Below are 12937 nucleotides of genomic sequence, written 5' to 3'. Positions count from 1 at the left end.
ACTGAGTGTGTGAACGAGGCACAGTTGTCATGGTTCAAATTATCGAACTTTTCGGAAAAATAACAACACTAATGTAACCACAATTTATTTTACGTGTATTTGGAACAACTACATTATGTAATAATGTGAGGTGACGCTCAATCGTGTTCCTGAGGTAATACTTCTTCGTACTCATGACTTGGCTCAGTGTTCTCATCCTCCATTGCTACTACCGTGGTGACGATGGTGGTGGTGTGTTCATTGTGTCTTGGTATCCGTGTCTGCTCATAGGCAATGTTCTTATTGAGCACTGGAGCATAAGCTTCGTTAGGCTGCTCAATCTTTGGCAATGTTGATGACAAATCCACTCTTCCATCTGATACAACAACATCATCTAAATTAAAAAGAAATAGAAACAAATTTGTCAACAGTTTACCTTTGTGGTTCCTTTGTTTTCGTTTCACTATGACAACAGCTGTTAAAATGGCAATGACTAAGAGTAGGAGTAAAACTACCACAGCAGTCACACCTGAAGACACTGCATGGGAAAGACAATAATTATCCACAAAGCATACTAAAGTTAAGCTTGTTTAGCGTATTTTATTACTCACCTGCTATTGTAAACTGTTGTTGAGCAGACTCAATAGCAGGGCCGCCAGTGATTGTTCCGTTAGCTGTGAGGAGAGGGGGTGGGAGAGATTGACTAGATAGTATTATGTGGCTATCCTGCTTGGTACACAAACCAATTTAATTACCTTGCAAAGGAGGTCCGACTAGTTCACTGGAGGTTCCATTGAGACTACCCTCCACATTACTTCTTGGTGTCACTGTAAACACTAACTGGCCTTGATCACTGGTAGAGAAAGTGTAGTTAGTGTCGATGATGTCACATGTTGACTCCACTAGTTGTCCTCTAGGGACACTGTGCACATCCACACAATACTGTATGTCTGGCTCAGCTGTGGTGAGGTCTAGAGAGAAGGGGGCATCCCAGGTGAGAGTCACTGAAGTAGAGGTCGCTATGTCCAGTCTCAGTCCAGTAACAGAATCTAATGGACCTAAAGTGCTCAAAGTATAAATTGTAATGTTCAATAAAACCTGGATACCTTGTATTAATAACAGAACATCACATGTTGGCACAATCTGCGCATTTCTTTCAACAATGAGCACAGCCCTACACTGCACCACAGTGTTGTTGTACTGGACTGTGGCTGGGATGGCCAGTCTTGCTGGAGTATCATCAGACGGTGAGGTACGAGTTACATCAGGTGGAAACGCATCATCAGCTGGGTACATTCCATTGATCCCCCAACTGTGACTCAGGGCACCAGGGTACAAACACTCAAACACTGCCTTCAGGCCTTCAGCTTGTATCACTGATACTGGCCGCACTGTGAATTCCTGAAACCGTGCTGTGTTAGATTGTGATAGCATTAATTTTTAGCCACTCACACATTTCAATAAGTCTACTTACCAATGCTTCCATTGAAAGCTCCGTCAAGATTGCTTCTAGGCGTCACCAACAATGCATACATAGAGCAGGGGTTGCTAGGGGAATAGGTGTAGCGTTCCTCAATAATACCACACTCAGAGTGTAGTAGAACACCAGTGGCACTATCGTACACATCCACACAATACTGTATGTCTGGTTCAACTGTGGTGAGGTTAAGAGAGAATGGAGCTTCCCAGGTGATTGTGATAGTTGTGCTTGATGACTGAGCATGGAGGTTGGAGACAGCTGAAAGAGGACCTGAAGAACAGGGTACAAAAACAAGCTATTTAATGTTTGTGACTACCTTGTACTTGCAAGGTAGCATTTACTGATAATTCAAGTATGAACGTTCGTCCGTCTCTAACGACTGCCTCACACTGCACAACAGTGTTACTGTGCTGCCCTGTGGCTGGGATGGACAGTTTTGCTGGGATACCACCAGACGATAGGGTAACAGTCACATCAGGTGGGTAGTTATTCTCAGTAGGAAACTCTCCATTGAGTGCCCAATTGTAACTTTGTGCTCCAGGATACTGACACTCAAACACTGCATCTATCCCCTGGGCCTGTACCACTGACACTGGTTGTACTGTGAACTGAGCTGCAAACATAATTATAACACCATGCATCTATAGAAGGCTTCAAGCGCAAGCACATGCAATCCATTAACTCATGACAGACCAACCTTGTATAGATATCATAAGAGCTGTTGGAAGAATGAGCCATCTCAGGTCCATATCTCTTTTAGTTGCAATCAAGAAAACTGAACTCCACAAGCCCTACCCCTGCATGTAGATAACGTAATGTAAAGATGTAAAGATCATTAACTAAACATGTAGCATTCAGTGATAGGCATTTCAGACAAAAAATAATAACCAACAGCAAATGAAATATTTGTTAGTTGAATCGTTTAATTGTCTGTGCTATTTATTCGTACTGTGGATATTTTTTTTATTATTTGGGGCATTAAATCAAACAATTATTATGTGCAATTATAAGTTCTATATCACTATGCTGTAGCTACGAAGAAAAAAAAATTAATTGGGAGTTCAAAAATGTATCACGCTCTACGGTATGCATTATTAATAGTAACAGGAGGGGACATGACAAAACAAAGCTAAAAGTTCAGTAGCTACCTATCTATTAATAGTGTCACCAAAATACTGTTGTTAAAGACTAATGGTTTTATATCTCTCATAGTCGAGATCCCCTTCCTTGTCCTCAGACTCTAGTCCCACGGCTTGTTCTTCGAGGCCCTTGTGAGGTACTGGCTTCATGTCAAGGCTAGTACCAGCATTGGTGAGGTCTCCTCCATTCTTGGATTGTCCTGATCGATGCTTGGCACAACAACTGCATGCATGGGTGTAATAATGAGAAAGATTTGCACTTGAGGTCACCGCATAATTATACACATGCACTTATTAATTATGCCGTGTACTTGATCTATACGTACTGCCAGCAAATCATGACTCAAGGTTTCTTTGCTACTTCATGGTGATCATCAATCATTGCATGGTTTACATATGCAAGCCTAACGTTTCATAACATGCATGCCCAAGCCATGCAATTGCATGGGCGTCATAATGCTAGATCTAGAATACCAGGGGGGAAAATTCCCTCCCTTCCCCCGCTATCTATGGTCCTGAGCCTCACCATGTGATAGTAATCAGAAGAAGGACCAGTATTAAGACCAGTCCAAGACCACCTCCCACAGCTATACCAATGATCTGGTTGGTCGTCAGAATGGTGGTTGATTCTGTAGGCAGCTGTACACTAGCCACATTAAAGCCTAGGGCTGCATACTCATCACGATGATCCTATAGGGTAGGGAGATTTAGACAAATGCACCCATGCATGTATGCACATAAAATTATAATTATAGAACAATTCATCAGCACTGACTCCATTGTATAGCAAGGAAAGACTCTTACCAGTACAGCCGTTGCCAAGGCACTACCGTTGAGGATGCCACCATCCAAACGAGCGTACAAGTTGAAGCTGACTCTAGACTCTCCAGTGCTAGTGATGTCAGTAATGTAGAGATTGTCAGCCGTGAGAGTGTTCCTCCTGAGCATGCATGTGTGTTGGGGAGGAAGAGGCAAGGATACATTGTAAAGAAAGGGCATAAAACTAGCTATAGCCTTGTTCCCAGGTCGATTTTCTTTAATTGTAACGAAGGTGAAAAATACATAGCAAAAACAGTGATTTTTCATATTTTGCTTCTTAATTTTCCCCCGTATAAGTTTAATACCGTAGCTCCATGTAAATGCTCTTAAGTATAAAACTCTAGCCATATAATTATTATCTAGCTAGCTAGCTAGCTAACCATGGCAAGTTCTGATTAACGTATAGCCGATAGTCTCTTGCTGAAGCAAGAATGTCTCACTCTCATGGCAGAACAGGCCCAGGCTCTCAAGCTCTTGTATAGCTGTCAGAAAGTCTGGTTTTCAATTGCCTATCAATTGCTGCCCTTTGTGCATGATGGTAGGACCAACGCAGACCTTGTCGACAGGAGTTCTTTAAAGTGTGCAAAATCTCTCTGCTTTTGTTCGGTTTCTAACCACGCCCAGATACAATAGTACCAGTCCTAGTTGGAGACCTAGTGTTATTTAATAGAGACAACTCGGTCTGGGAACGAGGCTAGGGCGTAGGCCAACTTATGGTTTGTCAATTGTCAAGGTTACATTAGTTTAAGCAGAGGCCTCACTAATCGATTACAACATTACCATTATCATTACCAGGAAACCATTATACAATTTTAATTAATAGTGATAACCATTACCCTACAAAAAGTGGCTCGGCCAAGCGTAGCAGCGGTCAGGATCTGACCACAATCTGACCAGCCCCTGACCGCTTGCTATGCATGGCCTTGAAATTAGTGACCCACTATAATAATCCACTATTTCATCCGTTAAGTGTACAGTTTTGAGGCTTAAAATGTTCCTCATTGTATACACTTATAGCAGGAATCAATCAATTTACCTTGCTCTTGCCTGAGGGTATGCTACCAGACACTCATTATCCTCACAGTAGTCATTGACAGCATCTGCTGTGGCTTCTCTGAAGCGCCTCTGATTCTCAAGAGTGAACTAGAGGGAAAGGACAAAGTATTATCATTATTGACATCATGCATGGGAGATGATGGATTAATTTATGTAGTTAGTTGTATTTGTTACCGTGGAAAGAGTGACTCCGTTGATCTCCACAGCAACGACATTAGGAATAGCGTAATCAGGTACAGTCATAACTGGTGGTGTAGCAGTGGTAGCTAGCGAATGTGTGTGTGTATGTGTACGTGGGTGTACGTGTGAACATGTGTGTAGATTCTTGTACACTCAACATCATCATAGCTCTTACATGACATGGATTACCGTATAGCACAACGTTCAAGACTTAAATTTCATGGAATGGCGTCTAAAAGTGTTTCGTTGAATAATTTTCGTGGGTTGACCGCTTACCGGAAACCACGCCTTTAATGTTTGCACGTTATAGCAGATAATTCCAAAGAAAAATTTTCGTGTATAGGATTGCTAACCCACGAAAACAGCGAATTTTGAGCTATACGGAATGTGAATGTATCAGACCGCCAAGGCCTGAGGCTGTAGCATCCCGAGCACAGCAAGTGTGCTGAGGACCTTCATCATACTCCTGTGGATGTCACGAGGCCTATAACTAATTTAGAAGCAACCAGTAAATTAACTAACCCTTTACCTGCTATTTTAGTGAATTTCTAAGCACATGAGGTGCACAGTGAAAACTAGTCAAGGTAGACAGAACTTTAACACCCTGAGAGGCGGGACTCGTAAAAAACTATAATCGCATGTTGTCCTATTATTCACTGGGATTCATACAGTGATTAATATCGCATAACGGTAATTGCACGTCGTCATTAACGACATGCAATTACTGCCTTGACGACCGCACGTTCGAATAACGGCTGCGGCTAATTTTTTTACTAAAACTACTAAAACTGTCCTTAAAACTTCATCATAAATGATTAACAAGTATGGCTACTCGTGCAATAATTAAGGGATTAATAGCACTCATAACAAGCACTGGCAAGGTTAATAGTTAGTATCCTTGCCATTGCTTGTTACTCGTGCTATTAATCCCATATTGCACTCTTAGCCATACTATTAATTATCATCTAATTACCTGACACTTCTCTGAAGGTGGAGCTAGCTGTTGACACGATGGAACTGAAATTATCTGGGTCCCTGGCCTCACATATAAACTCCATCCCATCTAGCATGCCAATAAGGGTTTCGTTTAGCTCAAAATCCAATCTCACAGAGCTGTTGGTGTCATCCAGATAGGTAGACGTGATGCCCAGTGAATTGTAATTTTCAGAGAACAGCACAGGGACATTTGTATTGTCAGAGGTACAAGTGAGAGAGGCAGTTGTATCGGGAGGGTCAGAGCCGAGCACAGTCAGAACCGGTGGGTAGAGAGTCAGTTTAGGTTCTGTGGGGAAAATACACATTCAATGTTCATTCCAATAACATCTTAGTAGATAATAGAACTTTATAGGCCGAGTCCAAGGTTTCTAATTAATAAATACGCAAGCTAATAGAAATCATATGAGAGTATTATGCTGCATTTGACTAACTAAATGTGGTCACATGCAGTCATACAGAACTCACTGTTGACATCGATAGAGAAGTGTTGCCGTATGATAGAATATTTGTATAAGATGAAGTACACTCCCTCATAGTCCACCTGGGTCCTGTTGATGTGCAGCTCAGCATGGTATGGAAATGGGGTGTTTGTTTCGAAACGATACTCAAAAGGTGGTGTATTATGTCCATTGGTTTCCACATAAAATCGATTACCATGAGGATCATTAATAAAACCAGGATACAAGTCGGCATGTGCAAAGCGGAGTACAATGTCTTCATGTACATCAACTGTAGCGGAGGCTCCTTGGTAGAAAATAATATCAAGAAAATCTGAATAGAAAGAAAGCAAAACACATGCAACATGAAAGTGATTCCAGCGGGAAAAGAAGTAAATTGAATCTTCTAAAGTACACAGTTCTTTTAATTATATTGACAGACTCTGTTAAATAATATGCTGCAGACAACCAACTATGAGCACGTGCATAAGTATAATGTGTACTATAAAAATACAATGCTCTGTACGTGCTATAATTATTACTGGAATGCAGAAGGTGAGGGCTGAGGAAAGTGTCACCCTCTGTCCTGCACGTGTAGTAACCTTGCAAACCAGACTCAGCTAGCCCCCTGGGTGCATTCAAGGTGGTGGAGCTGGGCCAATCATTCCTGATATAGCTATCAGGAATAGACACTGCACCATTGTCAATCTCCAGCATGGGGTTCACATGTTTGCTAGTGTCCCTGCTAGTACACGTCACACTGTACGTAGTTGTGTAAGTATACGCATTGTTCAAGCATTAAATTAAAGGCTATAATTTACGGTGCTTCATGTCATACCTGATAATCCTCTCGCCAATTAAAGTTGATCGAGTTCCGAATGGCTGACTTGGACCAAGCGTCAGGTTAAAAGTCAACCCACTGATGTACTCCAGCTGAATGGACATAGTTACTGGCTCAGAATCTGCAGAGTAGTCATGTAATAATTATTGTATTAGTGAGTATATAAATATGTACGACCCAAATTACATGTGTTCTTACATATCGATCTACTAAAGCTAATATAGTCACATTATGATTACCTGTGGGAGCTCTCCAGAAATTATACACTGAATTGCCAGTAGTGGGAGAAACCTCTACTCCAAAATACCCGGCAGCAAATCCTGATTCTATGCCAACGTAACAAGGTAGATTGAACCCATCATTCCACATGCATATTCCTTTACTCGCAAGAAGAGCTTGATCACTAAAAGTCAGTCTAATAGCCACAGATAATGTTAAGCCAGGCGACTGGTTCAGTATTTCACCACCTGTAATGTTAACAGTGTTGTTTGCATCTTGATTGTGATTGAGAGAGAGTGATAGCTTGCTGGCATTGACAGTCGCAACATCAATGAAAGTAGTGAAATGAATCAAAAGAATTCTCTCATCGGTCCAATAATCAGGGTCAGTAATCCTAACATTGAACATCAAGTTCGTTCTCAAGTCACATTCAATGGCTTCATCTGGTTCTATTTGAAGGTTGAAAGGAGCTCCAAGCATATCTGCAGTGTACATTTCCAAGCCCAAGGGTGTAGTAGAGTTGGTGTCAATAAACTCACTCACAACCATTCTGAGATAATCTCTAGGATTCATTTTAATCTGAATGGCGATGCTATCGTACGAAGTGCAACGACCCGCATATTCAGCCTGGAAGATTTCATTCGTGTGTGTGTTTCTGAAAACAATTTTATTCAAAAAGCACTGTATATCAGCAAACGACTGGTAGTTCAAAAATGGATTCTCCATCAAATTATTAAAGTAGATCGTCACATAGACATTATTGTAGGTGTAGGAGAATTTCACTCTGTCAACTGATACAGATCCTGTTAATAAAGGAGAGAGCACCCAATATTCAGGCAGTGCATATATTCAGTTGGCAGTGTGTACAGTAGTACCATGTACTAACTTGGTGTGTGCATGTGGTTTTAGCAAGCTATAATAATATTGAAACTTCATGTGTATAACTTTGTTGTTTTAGCCCACTAGACTTTCACTGCAGGACTGATATTTTTATGTCCTTGTAATTTCCCCATTTCTTGATGTCTGAGCATGCTCAGTAGGAAAACAATGGCGACCTCACCTCTGCACCTATCAGTGGCGGATCCAGGAATGTTGAGAGGGAGGTTCCAAAACAGTTAATTTGACTAAAAAAAACAAAAAAAGTCATCACTTTCCTATGCAATAAGCAATGCGCATTAGAGAGCCCTGCCCACATATCAATTATGAAATCAGCTTATAGTAACTACAGATCACGATCATTTGAGCTGAGTTGCTAGCTTAGTAAGTTGATCTCCAGTGTGTTCTTGTGTAAAAAGGGGGTTCCATGGAGCCCATGGAACCTGTCTGGATCCGCCACTGCCTATTAAAGAGGGCGTAGTTTTAACCCTTGCAAATTTAACCTCGAGGTAAAATGATTAGTGACTGCACTACCCAAGGCGAGTGAGAACAGTACGGTGCCATTAAGCTGATAACTCATACTCAGATAGGGTTTAGTAGATTATGGGCACCGTATATGCTTGATTAGAGGCTGCTCTTGTATAACCCTTTCCTTGCCATTCGTGAAATCTGGAACAGGAGCGTCTTTAGGTCGATCAATTAGTGTGGATCCGGCCTCACCATGCCTCCATGTCATTCTATTAGTCTAGATCCGGCTAGCAATTCTAGCTGGGACTCCCAGTTCTAGCTCCTTTTGTTTAGCGTGTCAGAGACTGGGAGAAGATGATTGGCACTCCCTGGCTCCTTTGGATGTACAGCTGTCCAGATCCCTAGAACATACCCTCCATTCTGACGAGTTATCAGTGCATAGGGTGCTTACTAGATTCTTGCCAGCCAGTACAGTTCAAGCTACACACAGCACCGCTCAACTATTCTCTACCCCATTATCTAGCTAAATCTGGTCCAACTAGACAGCAGACACAGCTAGTTAATTCAGTAAAGCCAGGGGTAGCCCTACTTCTACGGTTGTTCAGTACCCACGGTAACAATTCCTCTGGGCTGGGCTAACTAATTGAGCCACGCCTCACAATTCTCAAGGCTAGGTACATGTCTCTGTCTAGCTGCTTCTTCAGCTTCTTGCTCAGTTTTGTGGCTTAGAGAAAGGCCAGCTACTCAGGGGGAAGAGTCCAGATGAAAGTCTGGCAGCCAGGTGACGTCCAAACGGTCAGTTATTCTTTCCACCAACTTTTTAATCTAGTCTAGTCCTGCTTGCACTGCTACTACTGCTACTGCTACTCTTCCTACTACTACTGCTGCTACTCTTCCTAGCTAGTCAAAGGTTTCTTTTTTTTTTTTTTTTTTTTTTATAACTACATATGCACAAAGAGACATCAAAGCTTACATCAAAGGACACAGATTTTTAGCCTACTTGACTGATAAGGAGGTTACCTAGACTACAGTTTGTTTGTCAGGGAGGAGCTCACATACAACTTCATCTAATTCATCATAACGATTCCTTACCCATTGTTGTAATTTCTACAACAGATTGCCAAGGAAAGAGATAAAGGCCGCTCTCAAATAGTAGCCTCAGTGAACTTTGACTCTAACATTTCTACACGTGGCAGCCCAAACAAATTATTAAAACTAGCAGATAGCTACATGCTACTAGGTACAGGTAGCAGCTTATTAGTGCTTTAACAAGACTTTCTCATGGTAGAGTTCAAGTTTATGCAGGTGAAAAGTTGATGACAAACTTTGAATTAGCTAGAGCAAATAAACACGGCTCTTGGAACAATGGCCTCTCTCGAATTTTAGCCTCCTCTGCGAAACATTTAGTAGCCGTGGCTCCTGCATGATCAAGGATATATGGCTCAAGTTAATAACCTTTCCCTGTTGAATCCGTCATATGACGGCCACGTTAGTAAAATTTGCTGTACTTGCTGTGTTGAAGCTATAATTAGGCGCACACTGCATGTAGATGTAGGTACCAGCACATGCGCATCAGGGGGGGCCGGATAACATCACGCGAGCATAAATATTGCTGAGTTAGGAAAGTTTTTTTAATAATTGTCGCCTAAATTACTCGTTAATTGTTATTCATAGAAGTTTGAAAGTATAGGAGTTTAGCTTCCTAGTATCATAAAGAACTATTTGTATAATTATAGTACCTTGCCCCAACCGGCCTGCTTGTTTTGTGATGCTGCAAGCTGATAAGAGTCAACGACAGTAGAATGTCTCTTAGCTTCAGCCATTCAGTCTGTGTGACTAGTAGTGCGCATGCATGCTCACAAACCTATGAAACTGCTTACAATCTCAAGGATTGGTCTGTACAGAGGCTTGCAAAACTTTTTTCCCCCCATTTTACCCAACAAATGCTCTATTGGAAAAGAATCGGTTTGGAATGAGGTTAAGAATTCAATCTTGTTACGTAATGGTTCACCCTTGTCCGCCCCCCCTGCATGTACATTGTGCTACTCTTTCACGTGGTTTTTTTAATACGCTGCCTCAAGGTACACTTAGTGCAGTAGAAAAGTGACGAGAAAACATTTCCAGGGAGAAGGGCGTCTGCCGATAGAGAAGTTTCTGCAAATCCTGATTTGTGCCTTCATACAATAATGTGATTATTAATTTTGTGTACATAATTTTGAATGTTTGTGTACAATTGCTAATTAGTAGGGGTGGTCAGTTGCTAGGTAACGATGATGGTGTCAAGATACCTCTGGGGTCTGGGCTACCTGTTACAAGTCATTTTAATGTATTGTTTCACGATAATTATTTGGGAACAACTTATTAAAACGGATAACAGCCTATTATTCTTTTTCTTTAAATTGCCTATTATTCTTTGCTTCCCCATTATTCCTCCAAAGCACAATGTGTAGGCTACATTTCGTTGCACAACTATAAATAATGGCTATACATGACTCTATCTATGCCAAGGAGATAATTAACCACCAGTACTTCCGTCAGGCCTACAAATGTTTATACTATGATTTGTACTGACCTGTATTTCCAAAACCTGCCTGCTATTGTTACGAAGGTGCCTATTATGCCAGCATAATTTACCAACTCCTATATATACACTATGAGTTTTCCTTATTTTGTATGGCTAAAGTAGAACTCAGTAAAAGCGCATCAGAATTAAAAGCTTGTGATAATTATAAGATCTAGCCCCGGCCCTTATCGATCTAAGAACTGTGCATTTTTATAGTGCTGAATAGAAAGGAATTTCCCATGCAAAAAACTAAGCAGGGTGCTGTGGCTTGGTGGAAAGCTGCAGATGTAGTTATAGCATGCAGGAACGGTGCAAATAATAGTGGGAAATGATTAATCCATGATAGTTGCTGAAAAGGATGTTTATGGTTGCACTTCAATATTGTAACTGTCGAGCAGCTATAAATATAGAAGTCTATACCATGCAGTTAGCCATTGTACAAATGCTATCCTTTTAATACAAAAGATCGGCGACCATGTATAATTATCACTGCTACCAGCATTTGTAAGGAGATCTATCAAAATGTCAGCATAACTTATTGTTGCCAAAATAATTATGGGCATGGCTCTGATTTTTCGGTAGCGTAGTGGTGCTGATACTTTCAGGCAAAGTACTTGATGATGCATTATTATTGTATAACACAAGGGTTTTTGCTGTATGTGCATTGATAGCCAAGAGCTAAGGCTCCATCCACCGCCCACAGGCAGTTTTGCTGATAGCCAGAGGCAGAAAATGAAACATATGTTTTGATATTTCTCAATACAAAAAACCAACATGGCGAAATGATTAACAAGCTTTGGCACTAGGCAGCAGTCTCTAGAATTAATAGATGGCTCACTAACTGGAGAAAAGACTACTGCTGATTGCCTACTATGTAGCTATGCCATGCATACGATGTTCAAGAGAATTTCCTATTTTTGAGGAAACTGCATGTTGATGGCATCGTTTCCCTCCCGCCCGACTGCATGATCCGGAAATTGTAGGCAGGACAAAAATCAGGACGAAAATCAACCATGGAGGGACCTTAAGAGGAGCGACAGTTAGAAAAGTGATTCATTATACTAACTTCTGGGGGTATTATGTTTGGCGAATGAGCCATTTGAACCTAATTGGTAGTTTTTAATTTGGCGCCTCAGATGTGCTAATTTAGCAATGTTTGGTATATAAAATTTGCCAAATCGCCAAATTAAAACACCCACCAGTTACACGGTATACGTGCAGGGGTACTATTATACTGAATTTACTCCACTGCATGCAAATATAATTATTTTAATAATATAATTATTTTAGAGCTCATAAAATACCTTATTTAACTTACCATCAGTTGGTGCCTCACTGGTCTGACTGAAGCCTGGGTAAGGAGAGAGTCCAACAACCAACAGAGCCACAGCTATAAGAAGCTTCATATCATTGCAAGAGAAGCACTGCAGTCCCTGAGAAATGAGCTGTTTGGGAAGGTTATCTTGGAATATTTCAGGCCACAGCTTTGGCAATATGTATCAGGAGCAGATCTGTGACCTCTAGGTAGAAAAATGGGATAGTTGCAACAGAAAGCATTTATTATCCTAGGCTTCTATCATAGGAAGGAAACGGAAGGACCTCGAATAACCATCCGTGTTTTCCCGGGTTTTATTCGAGGCTATCCACGTCTGAGCTGCACCGCGCTTGTCAGACATCTGGTGTTGATGAAATTGCTCGAAACTATCATGTCAAGCTAAGACCTACCATTCCACAAATACAAGTTACGCATTCGACTCGATTTTCATACCCTTTTTGTCAGAAATGCACAGTGCAGAAGTTTCTCCCCACTGGCTGTACGATACTACTGCCAGAGGAGGTTGGACACGAAGCCAAAAAGTTAATAATGACGTAGTCTTTATTAAA

The 12937-nt window shown here is 41.2% G+C and overlaps 2 protein-coding genes across 2 annotated transcripts in view; both read right to left on the bottom strand.

Moving 5' to 3' along the window:
• Positions 1 to 8: 8 nt before the first annotated feature.
• Positions 9 to 12937, bottom strand: part of LOC135335329 (uncharacterized) — a gene marked incomplete in the record, with an annotated part of 45405 nt that continues 32476 nt past the window's right edge. Inside the window, 5 exon segments of the mRNA XM_064530798.1 lie at positions 9 to 355; positions 416 to 517; positions 591 to 653; positions 735 to 1391; positions 1454 to 1616. Of these exon segments, the coding sequence (XP_064386868.1) occupies positions 138 to 355; positions 416 to 517; positions 591 to 653; positions 735 to 1391; positions 1454 to 1616 (1203 nt within the window).
• Positions 2266 to 12888, bottom strand: LOC135334998 (uncharacterized). The gene is made up of 11 exons (XM_064530400.1): positions 12372 to 12888; positions 7167 to 7949; positions 6925 to 7048; positions 6629 to 6846; positions 6115 to 6420; positions 5627 to 5935; positions 4648 to 4739; positions 4454 to 4560; positions 3403 to 3538; positions 3125 to 3288; positions 2266 to 2821 (listed from the first exon to the last, which is right to left on the bottom strand). Exons 1-11 carry the CDS (start codon positions 12457 to 12459, stop codon positions 2641 to 2643), a joined length of 2508 nt encoding a protein of 835 aa, XP_064386470.1. The 5' UTR covers positions 12460 to 12888; the 3' UTR covers positions 2266 to 2640.

The sequence above is a fragment of the Halichondria panicea genome, chromosome 1 (genome assembly GCF_963675165.1).
Source record: "Halichondria panicea chromosome 1, odHalPani1.1, whole genome shotgun sequence".
Classification (NCBI taxonomy): Eukaryota; Metazoa; Porifera; class Demospongiae; order Suberitida; family Halichondriidae; genus Halichondria; species Halichondria panicea.
Note: the sequence above shows the minus strand (reverse complement) of the source record. Positions and strands in the feature narration are given on the sequence as shown.

Bases quoted from the DNA above. Each gene is read 5' to 3' on its own strand.
- LOC135334998 (XM_064530400.1), bottom strand. From the start codon at position 12,459: ATGAAGCTTCTTATAGCTGTGGCTCTGTTGGTTGTTGGACTCTCTCCT. The intron at 5,936-6,114 runs GTGAGTTCTGTA...TTTTCCCCACAG, and splicing joins CTTCTCTATCGATGTCAACA to AACCTAAACTGACTCTCTAC. The intron at 4,740-5,626 runs GTAATTAGATGA...CACATTCGCTAG, and splicing joins CACCTTCAGAGAAGTGTCAG to CTACCACTGCTACACCACCA.